This window comes from Engystomops pustulosus, chromosome 1 (assembly GCF_040894005.1).
Source record: "Engystomops pustulosus chromosome 1, aEngPut4.maternal, whole genome shotgun sequence".
Lineage (NCBI taxonomy): Eukaryota > Metazoa > Chordata > Amphibia > Anura > Leptodactylidae > Engystomops > Engystomops pustulosus.
Window position 1 is genome coordinate 41592187 of NC_092411.1, and position 10635 is coordinate 41602821.

The following is a 10635-nucleotide window of genomic DNA, read 5'->3' on the forward strand; positions in this document are numbered from 1 at the left end:
CACTACGGGAGCGGTACGGTGCAGCACACGTGCGGCACCGTACCGCTTCGTACCCCAGAAAAAGATAGGACCAGTCCTATCTTTCTCCGTAGTACGGCGCCGTGCACCATTACTTCCTATATAGAGGGGCGGGGGGGAGCTGCGCTCACCTCCTCCTCCTCTCCCCGTGCACTGCCGTTGCCCGCTACGGTACGGTACGGGCGGGCAACAGCAGTGTCAATCTAGCCTAAGGCTCAGCCCGATTTTTGGGATTGTGATATGGTTTGCTTTATATGGTTATAACTTTTGAACACTTTTACTAATCTAAACGATTCCACACATCTTGTACTTCATTTTATTGGTAAATGTTGGCTGTTATTTTTTGCTTTGATTTCCCAAAAAAATGTCACAAATTGGAGTTTTGGGATAAATGTGACCTTGTCAAAATTTAGAATCATTGCATTTTCATGCAGATGATTTTCAACCTAAATAAGTTGCAGAATAACATTTCCAATCGTCTTATTTACATTTGCATTAATGAAAAAAATGTCTCGATAATTAATTTTGATGTTGCGCAGCTTACAAATATATATATTTTTTGTTAAATTGGGAATTTTGTGGATAAATAGTGTTTTCACTGAATTGTAATATTTTTCGCATCTAAACCCCATATATAACAAACCCATTTTCAAATCTGCACCCCTCATGATATCAGAAGCAGCATTTACGAAGATTGTTAACTCCTTGAGATCTTCCTAGTAATTTAATCCAAATGGTTGTGAAATTTTGAATGGTCAATTTTTGTTGCTTATATGTTCATTTAGGCCTAAAATTTACACATTTCAAAAAGATAAAAAGCAAAAACACACCCTAAAATGTGTTCAACAATTTCTCCAGAGTGCAGAGACCCCCCACATGTGGACATTACTTGTGTTATGGGGGCACAGCGAGGCACAGAAGGGAAGGAGCACCCTGCAGCTGCCAGGATTTTAGTTTTCTCGTTGCCCCCTTTTGAAGGCTATTAAATTTTTGCTTTTACGTTATTTGGGCCATGTGACGGCATTTTTTTTGCGAGATGAGATGCTTTTTCCAGTGTTACCATTTTGTGTTTGCTATCTCCTATTGTAGTAAATTTTAAACTTGTTTTGAGGTCATGAGTAGAAAAGAATCAATTCTGTACTGGATTAGTTAACCAAAAATTTTTGTTTTGCAACGTATAGCCTAATAATCCTGTTATCTTTATTCTATGGGTCGATACGATTACGGGGATACCAGACATGAATATTTTTTCTTATGTTTTAATAAATTTGGAAAATAAAATGCTAATGTGTTGTAAAATCTCTCATTTTTGTATCGCCGTCTTCAAAGTGGCATACACAGCTGGTTGATGGCTTGTTTTTTGAGGGACATGTTGTACTTTGCAACAGTATCATTCTGGACTACATATGTTTTGTTGATCACTTTGTATTGCATTTTTAGTGGGATATAATAGGTAAAATCCGAATTTTTGGTGGGTTTGTAATTTTTTGATTTATGGCGTTCATCATATGGGTCCAATAGTTATTTAGTTTTATTCTATGGATTGTTACGGACGCGGTGATACTATATATGTGGGGTTTGTGTTATGGATTTTGACTTTTTTGTGCGTAATTTGTATCTTTATATTTTTTGGGCCTTATGGCCATTTTTATTGATTTGTTAATTTTTTTTTTCATTAAAAACATTTTCTTTTCCTTTTTTTTTTCTTGATCCACCACGGGACATGACCAAGCAATCATCTGATTGCTTGGTCATGATAATACCCTGCAATACTCATGTATTGCAGAGTATTAGCAGTGTCTGCCTATGCAGATGCATAGGCTGACACTTTGCCTTTAAGATGACGTCACAGACGCCATCTTAAAGGCCCTGCCTTCAGGCTTCTCTGGGGTCCCGATCGGACCCCAGAGGTGCCATAGCAGCGATTGGCGCACCCCAAAACATCGCTGGGGCGCCGATAGTGGGGTAAAGAACCCCGGAAGGCATGTTAAATGGTGCGGTCGCGTCATTTAACGGAATAAACAACCACGATTGGAGCCCACTCCGACCGCGGGTGTTAGCTGTGGATGTCAGCGGTAGATTAACGCTGACATCCCGCAACCCCCGATGGCGGTTTGGCTCCTGTGCAGAGCTGAACCGGCATCATCTCAGTGCAGTACAGCTACCGTGCAGAGCGCTAAGGGCTTCAACTAAATGCATGTGTATTAGCCAAAAACGGAATCACACGGTGCAGTTGGACAGCGCTAGTCCTGCGTTTAAAAGTGCATGGTTTTGGGCCTCACAAAAAAAAAACATTAGTGTGTCCAGTGTAACGCACGTGATTGCTTAACCAGTAGATGCCTTTCAATGCATATGAAAATGTGTCCAGCCCAGGGTGCGCCCCCATTGCGCTAGCACTGCACTTCAAAGCGTAGCTAGTGACGCATGCGCCCATGACCTTATACTTTGATGTAAATGTTTATATTTTGGTGATGACACATAAAAACCTATTTTGCTGTAAAACTCATTTTTTCATTTTCTTTTATGTAATAATGTGATTTTGAATAGAAAACACCCTAATTGAAAACTCTGTGTGAACATTGCATTTCTAGGTTTATTTTGGAGTTATATAAAATGTATTGAGCGCTTTACCTGAGGATGTGGCCATCTTGCTTTTCGAAAGGTTGTTCCCTCCTCGTTCACGACAATATAGATCTACGTGAAGGGATTAGAAGTTATGATGTTAAACTCATGTAATTCTGACGATGCGATCCCCCTGCAACATGTGCTGTGCCATTAGCTTGTGTTTCTTCACTGTCCTTTACATTGCCCTGTATATCCACCCTTCTTATCTCTCTTTTTGGCCTTTTTCCACTCTTTTTGCCTAGTTTTGGGTGTATTTTGTGTTGTTGTGGGTACTTACAATTCTCAGTATTGTTCCCTGGCTGCTGTGCACGGTATCTGCTGTAGTTGCAGGTGTGGCTTCTATTTATGACGCTGCTGCTGGCGTCAGATTTTCAATATATTCGCGCCACAATCCGCCGTGCATGCGCCACAAATACAAGGATAGAACCAGGGAAATGGCGAAAGCGCGCGACACAATATGACGTGTCGTGGCCCTAAATTTGAATAGCGCGCGACACAACGGGGACGCGCATAATTAAGCGCGAAAACACAGGTGGGGGAACCCCCGTGCGACAGTATTCAAACCGCGACACAAAAGTGTCGCATGAGTAAACTGATTGCTATTATGCTTGTTGGAACAAGGTAAAGGTGTGTGCGACACAATTTAGGGAAAAAATATAAAATGGTTTCCAAAACAAAAACAAAATGGAGAGAGTTAGGAGTCGAGGGTTTTGAAGGAGAGTGGAAAATTTGACTGGTGATCGTGCACAATAAATCCATTGAAATTTTGCTAAAAGGTAAGTACATGTTCAATTCTCAATTTCCAAAAAGGCTTGATTTTGGAAAAAATAACAATCCAATTTGTAAAACAGGAGTGGAGATTGGTGGTAATAAGAAGACAAACACTCGTCAAAAAAGCTTTTGCAAAGGTAAGTCACACTTTAAAATGCAAATTTTAAAAAAATTTAAACAAATTTGAAGAGAGGCCCAGGAAAAACTATAAATGTGTTTAGTATTTACCACAAATTGGGATTAAACAAATTTGTAGTGTAAGTTAAAATTACTCACAAAGTAACAGACCTTATCTGACCAATCTGCCAATATGAGCATAAAAAATTAAATATTCCATATTCTTTCTTCTAGGACAATGGATATGCTTCCGATCGTCTACGTGGCCATTCAAAATGACCGCATCATGGCTAGACAGCGCAGACGGAGGCAGAGGAGGCGTCCTCGAGTGTTCCGTCCTCGTGTGTCCTTTGCAGATTTTACGGACGCGGAGGTGTATCAGCAGTTTCGGCTGGATAGAGCTTCAATCCTAAGCCTCTATGAGAAGCTTGAAGTAGCCATCGGGGCAAAAACCGGACGGTCACATGCAGTGCCTGGACTCACCAAGATGGTCTCGGCCATCTATTATATGGCTAACGCGTCCTTCCAGCACTGCATTGCTGAGCGTTTTGGTTTTTCGCAACCAACCTTCAGCCGTTTTTTCCACGAGGTAGTGGATGAGCTGTTTAAGCTCTGTACACAGTACATCTCCTTCCCCAAAACTGCTGATGCCATCCGGAGGACGCAAGCGGAGTTTGAGCAAGTAGCGGGGATGCCCAAAGTGATCGGGCTAATCGACTGCACACATGTGGCGTTGGTGCCTCCTGGGGCCGATGAATATCAGTACCGCAATAGAAAAATGTTTAGATCTATTAATGTGCAGGTCACCGTGGACTCAAACAACATCATAACTAATGTGGTCGCAAAGTACCCTGGCTCGACACACGATTCCTTTATCTTTGATAACTGTGCCCTCAATTGCCGGCTCCAGAGTGAATTGTACAGGGACGCCTTTCTGCTTGGTAAGTGAATGTGAATGCTCTTTCAATTACTAAACACTTAAAATGTGGTCATGCTCCATAAGGTGTGTCTTTAATTATGCTTTTCATAAACATTGAAGAGTTTTGTTTACAGTATTGCATTTTTTAAACAAAAGTTTACATAATGTAAACAAAAATGTTAACAAACACAAATGGAAAAAAAAAAAAAAAAGGCTAAAAAAATTAAACAAAACACATTCTCAGCATATGAAATTAATTGGCCGAAACCGGCGTTAAGAGAGAGTGAACAAAGGCAAAAAAAGTGCGGCGTTAAGCCTAATTTACAAATACATACTGAGGGGTATCAGTTACAAACACCTACTTTGTCCATGGACATGTGACTGAACTGGTAAACCTCACAATCTAAAGGGGTTTTCCCACAAAATAAAGTTTAGCCCTATCCACTGGATAGGACCTAACTCCATGATCAGTGCTGAGACCCCCACATATTGCATAAACAATGTAGCCCTCGCCGCTCAGTCAGACTAATGGAGCAGATGGCTGAACATGACTGTTTTGCTCAATTAATCTCTATGGAGGTGAGTGATCTTGCCGAGCACAGCGCTCACCAATCTCTGTCAGCTCCATAGAGATTAATGGAGCTGAATGGGCATGCACGGCCATCTGCTCCATTAGTCATTTTTGCAGTCTGTGGGGGTCTCAGCACTGATCATGAAGTTAGGCAATATCTCATGGATACGGCTTAACTTTCGTTTGTTGGAAAACCCCTTTAACTACCATCATGTTTTGTGAAAAATATTGTTGAAAAAGAAGACATCCCCAAATGCAAATAACTTGCATTATTGTCACTGATAAACCAAGCAGATTCCAAGCAAAAAACGGATATTGTGAGGATAATCCAAAAATGTCAGTCTAAGCTCAGACTAAGGCTCCACTCACACTACTGTATGGGGGACATATGTACAGCTGCAAACTTACGACCATACATATGTCCCCATAGATGGCAATGGCCGCACAGAGCAATATGGTGCAGCACACATGCAACACCGTACATGGGGGGGGGGGGGGGGAAGCTAACACATGTCCTATGTTTCCCTGTGTTACGTGCAGCCCCCATGCATTGCTATGGAGAGCGGTCACCCCTCCTCCTCTCCATTACACGGAGCACACGGACGCCCGGCAGGCAGATGTTTGTGTGAATGCTGCCTCATTTTTTTTAATTAAGCTAATTAGCTTTACTTTGTCCTGTTTTTAGGTGATAATGGCTACAAATTATTGCCATGGTTGATGACACCATATTTGCGGCCAAGTACCCCTAAGGAGAGGAGATTCAACCGAGCACATCGAAGAACCAGAAGTGCCATTGAGAGGACCTTTGGAATTCTCAAGAGTCGGTTCCGCTGCCTGGATTTTTCAGGGGGGGCTATGCTCTACAAACCCCCCATTGTGTGCAAGGTCATTATAGTCTGTTGCATGTTCCACAACATTGCGACAGCCAACAGGCTAGAAATTGACCTTGCAACAGATTTGACTGAGCATATAGAGCATCAGGGGGATGTGTCTGCTCAACCCACCAATAGAGCGGGACAACTAAGGCGCATGCAAGTGACTGAGATTTACTTTTAAAGTGATCTGCCAGTTACCATTTTTTTTTGTTATGCCTTAATGTCTGTAAATTTAGAATTGCATTAAAGTAAATGCAATGTCAAATTGTATCCATGCTTTTCATTCTTTAGTACAATAATTTCAGCTCAGAGGAAGACAAAGTAGATCAAAAATTTATTTGTCATTTTGGATCAAAATAAAGAAAACAAAAATAAATAAAGTAAAAAAATAAAAAAAAAAAAAGAAAATTACGGTTTGGAAGAACGTGATGAACGACGGACAGGCCCCTTCCCCCTTTTTGCCTGCCGCCGCGTCACCACAGAACTCCCAGATGTGCCCGGTGGATTTGAAGCCGAGGAGCTAAGTTCCTCCTTGACCGAAAGTAGGAACGTGGCTTCAGGGGAAGGGCCCAGGACCACTGGAGAGGGATCCAGTGCACCTGCCAGCGATGGTGCGTAACTGCACCCCGAATCCTGATCAGTTGGAAGCTGAATCGGGGATTCGGGGGCAGGGCTGGCCTGTGTCACTGGATCCCCACCAGTGGGGACCTGGGGTGGGGAGAATGGAGGGACACTCACACTCCCCCCCTGAGCCGCAGTTCCTTGGTGGATGAGGAGTTCCAGAATATTGATGAGAGCTCTGAAATCTCGACTAATAAGCTGGAACCCCTCCTCCACCATCCGGCCATGCCTTCGGAGTTCCTGCTGAATTAGGCCCATCGCTTCCAGGCTTTTATCCATATAGCTGGAAAATATGCAAAGTGAGATGGGCCTATCTTCAGCAGGAACCGCTTCAGGAGCCTCATCCCCACTGGACCCACCAAGTGATACGACTGCAGGAGGAGTGGCTGGCGAAGCACATGGAGGTCCGGGTGCAGCCTCATTTGCTGGTGGTGGTGCAGCCTGCGGTGCCGTGGGTGGAGCAGCCCTCCCTGTTGATAAAACAAAGTAAATTACAAGTGCTGTAACCTTAAATTAAAAATGATAGCCACACTTAAATGGAAGCTACCTCAACGAATCTACCGAGAAAGGTAGAACAGGTGGGAGGTGAATGTATAGTACATGTTGAAAGCACTTTTTCGAGCTAATCCTCCCATCCACCATTTTTAAATTAAAATCTTTATGGCCCTATTCTGTATTTTTTGATAAGCGGCTACTGGGGCGTGGAGTAGCCGGACATGAGGCAAGATGTCATGCATACTCCACGCCCCAGTAGCCTCACTGCTCCTCCTAACCTGACATCATCGGTGCGCAGCTCCTCATAGCTTGTCTTATGTGAAGGTTTGGGGCACGGGACAGGGGAGTATGCTATGCTCAACTAATACCAAACACGATTCCCACTGCCAACAATGTATCCTATAGGCACAGTAATTATAATTTCAACCTAGCTATGCTCACCAACTTATACTATGAACAATTACACTGATGGCAATTTATTTTATATGATTAGACATATGTTCCACAACCCTTTAGGCAACGAGCATGGCCAACAGCCCCCTAGTGCACAAGCATGGCCCCCTACCCCCTTTTTTTTGTGTGTGTTTTTTGTTGTCTTCAAGGACCGGGCCTGCTGTGGACTACTTTGGATTCAGTGGACTCCGACGAGGACCTGTAAATAAATATTGATTAAAATGGCTGACGAGGGTGTGTCTGGCTTTCTTTTAATAAAATATATTTATACAATGATGTGTTTGTGTCATTCTGTATAATTAGCCATAGTAGTGGTGCTGTTTAGTTTTCATGCCTTAGTCATGAGCACTGTCCTTACTTTAAAATGGCCATTTTTGTTTTGGCCAAATTTACAGTAACACAGATTAAATTACCCCGCTACCCACCGCCACCAGGGGTGCCGGGAAGAGCCGGGTACAAACCAGCACCTGGCCATCTAAAGATGGTCAGGTTCTGGTGCTGCTGCAGGCTGTTATTGTTGCGCTGGAATAGCCCCCTAACAGAGGGATATCCAAGATCAGTAATGGCAGGCTGCTGCTGTTTTTTTTTATCTGGCTGATGTTAAAAATCAGGTGAGCCCCACATCATTATATTAAATTTTGTGAAAATTTTCATGACAAAAAAAATGACGTGGATTCCCCCCAATTTTTAAAACCAGCAAGATACAAAAAGCAGCGGCAGCAGCCTGCCATTAATGAGCTTGGAAAGCACACTGTTAGGGGGCTATTCCAGTGCAACAATAACCGCCTGCAGCCGCCCCAGCACCTGACCATCTTTAGATGGTCAGGTGCTGGTTTGTACCTGGCTCTTCCCAGCACCCCTGGTGGCAGTGGGTACCGGGGTAATTTAATCTGCGTTACTGTAAATTTGGCCCAAACAAAAATGAACATTTTACAATAAGTTCAGGCCTTAGTAATGAGCACTGTCAACTAAACAGCACCACTACTATGGCTAATTATACAGAATGACACAAACACATCATTGTAAAAATATATTTTATAGAAAGAAAACCAGACACACCCTCGTCAGCCATTTAAATCAATATTTATTTACAGGTCCTCGCTGGAGTCCACCAAATCCAAAGTAGTCCACAGCAGGCCCGGTCCTGTAAGACACAGAGAAGGGGGGGGGGAAAGAAAGGGGGGGGCAGGGGGGCCCTGCTCGTTGCCCAGGGGGCGGGGGGCCCTTGCTCGTTGCCCAGGGGGGGGGGCCCAGCAGGCAAACATATATGCCTAATCCCATAAAATACATTGGTGGCAGTGGCATCGTTGTTGGTATTAGTTGGTGAGCAGAGCAGACACACCTGTCCCGTGCCACGAACCTTCAGATATGAGAATGAATGCAATCTGCATAGGTAGACTATGCAGAGCGCAGGCACGTGGCTGTGCAATCTTGGGAACAAAGCCAAAGCTACTGCGCATGCGGAGTACTCCGGCTTCTCGGACAAGAGCGCGCAGCTACGAGGAGCTACGTGCCAATGATGTCAGGTTAGGAGGAGTCAAGAGGCTACTGGGGCGTGGAGTAGCCGCAATGTGTAGCCTCATGTCTGGCTACTCCACGCCCCAGTAGCCGCTTACAAAAAGGATTGCAAAATATTTATTGAAAGTGAAACAAAAGATTAGTATTAGAGACATAAAATAAAAACGTACATACCAAAATCAAGATTATCGGTGTCAAAATCCCCGATCCCTTCAGTTTGATCGGGGTGTATAGTTTTGCTAATCTTCTGCTCCACCCACGACATCCGCATGGCCACACTAGGGCCACCACCCGTCCTCCGAGCTGACTGTTTGTGCTTCGCCAGCTTGGCCTTCAGCCTCCTCCTGCAGTCATACCACTTCTTGCGGACCTCAGGAACAGAACGATATTCCACTCCTGCAAAGTTGAAAACAAATGAAAAAAAAAAAAAAACATTATACAAAGGCCACTCACCTTCAAGATTTAAAATCCAAGTGAGCATAAAAAATTTCAAATAATATTCAAAGTGCAATTTTTACCTAGGCCATTGATCCGCACTGTGATCCCCTGCCAAATGTGGTGTTTGGCTGACAGGGGAATTGAGTCGGCCAGCCGGCCAAAAAGATGATCATAATTTTGTGTCACCTGGAAAAGACAAAAGCCACCAAAAAAAAAAAAACATTCATTAAAAACACTCTGGGCGCGTTCACACGTTGCGTTTTGGTTGCGTTTTCATTGCGTTTGGAACGCATATACAACAGCTGATGTGAGGTAATTTGCCTAATTACATTACCGTTTACGTTTGTAAACGCAATGTTAACGCATGCGTTAACAAAACGCATGCGTTAACGCTTTGTTAACGCGTGCGTTAACATCGCGTTTACGATGCGTTTTGTTAACGCATGCGTTAACAGTGATGAAATTAGGCAAATCACCTCTCCTCAGCTGTTGTATATGCGTTTCAAACGCAATGAAAACGCAGGTCAAAACGCAACGTGTGAACGCGCCCTCTGCAACGGTGGGTAAAGAGTCGAACAGGACACCAACAGTAAAAATAAGTAAAAAAAATGTAACAATACCTCCTCAACCAATATTTCCGTTTCACGTTCCGTGAAACGTGCCTTCTTTGCCCGGCCAGGCTCCTCCTCATCTTCAGCACCAGAGCCCCCAGTATCCATATCCCCGGCAGCTGGTGGTCTGTGATCCCCAGGAGCAGCGGACGGAGCAGCGGACGGAGCAGCGGATGCTGGGGCCACAGATGTTGGGGGGGCTTGACGATTCTCCGCCTCCATCTCCCGTGCTCCGCGGATGGCATAGTCATACACCTGGGGACACTGCTGCCGGAGTAGCTCCATAAAAATGGCACTGGGAGCATCTGGTGCTGCTGTGGACTGCTCTGGACGCCCAGCCATGATAGATACCAGCTGGGCAATTAGCCTCGCTGTGCACTTTTTATGCAAAAATTTTGTGGCGCAACTCATGCGCCACATTTATCACGCGTGCGACACAATTAGTGAATGGGCGCATATCCCGTTCTAGTCCGAGGGACGCACTTTTTATGCATTCAAATTCGAACTTAGTAAATGTGCCCCATTGAGCAGTTTTCCAGATGCACCTGTTCTGTTTCTCAGTGACTTGTCATATTTGATGAAAATTTGGGCAAAAGACTTTCA

General features: G+C 44.0%; 2 protein-coding genes across 3 annotated transcripts; one reads left to right on the forward strand and one right to left on the reverse strand.

The window, feature by feature from the left end:
• Window positions 1-3454: 3454 nt before the first annotated feature.
• Window positions 3455-6161, forward strand: LOC140071407 (putative nuclease HARBI1). Of its 2 annotated transcripts, XM_072119193.1 has the most exons (3): window positions 3455-3551; window positions 3766-4472; window positions 5707-6161. In XM_072119193.1, the coding sequence occupies exons 2-3, from the start codon at window positions 3770-3772 to the stop codon at window positions 6075-6077; spliced, it is 1074 nt and encodes a 357-aa protein (XP_071975294.1). In that variant the 5' UTR covers window positions 3455-3551; window positions 3766-3769; the 3' UTR covers window positions 6078-6161. The 2 variants fall into 2 exon arrangements, with proteins under 2 accessions (XP_071975294.1, XP_071975265.1); XM_072119164.1 differs by having other exon boundaries at window positions 3455-4472.
• Window positions 6162-6304: 143 nt separating this feature from the next.
• Window positions 6305-10374, reverse strand: LOC140132862 (uncharacterized). The gene is made up of 4 exons (XM_072152621.1): window positions 10042-10374; window positions 9502-9607; window positions 9158-9379; window positions 6305-6987 (listed from the first exon to the last, which is right to left on the reverse strand). The coding sequence occupies exons 1-4, from the start codon at window positions 10372-10374 to the stop codon at window positions 6305-6307; spliced, it is 1344 nt and encodes a 447-aa protein (XP_072008722.1).
• Window positions 10375-10635: the final 261 nt, after the last annotated feature.

What these genes read in the sequence shown, in the direction of transcription:
- LOC140071407 (XM_072119164.1), top strand. Translation starts at nt 3,770, where the DNA reads ATGGATATGCTTCCGATCGTCTACGTGGCCATTCAAAATGACCGCATC. An exon ending in CAGGGACGCCTTTCTGCTTG is followed by an intron (nt 4,473 to 5,706) that starts GTAAGTGAATGT and finishes TCCTGTTTTTAG; the next exon opens with GTGATAATGGCTACAAATTA.
- LOC140132862 (XM_072152621.1), bottom strand. Translation starts at nt 10,374, where the DNA reads ATGGCTGGGCGTCCAGAGCAGTCCACAGCAGCACCAGATGCTCCCAGT. An exon ending in CGGAAATATTGGTTGAGGAG is followed by an intron (nt 9,608 to 10,041) that starts GTATTGTTACAT and finishes TGTCTTTTCCAG; the next exon opens with GTGACACAAAATTATGATCA. An exon ending in CACCGATAATCTTGATTTTG is followed by an intron (nt 6,988 to 9,157) that starts GTATGTACGTTT and finishes TTTTATCAACAG; the next exon opens with GGAGGGCTGCTCCACCCACG.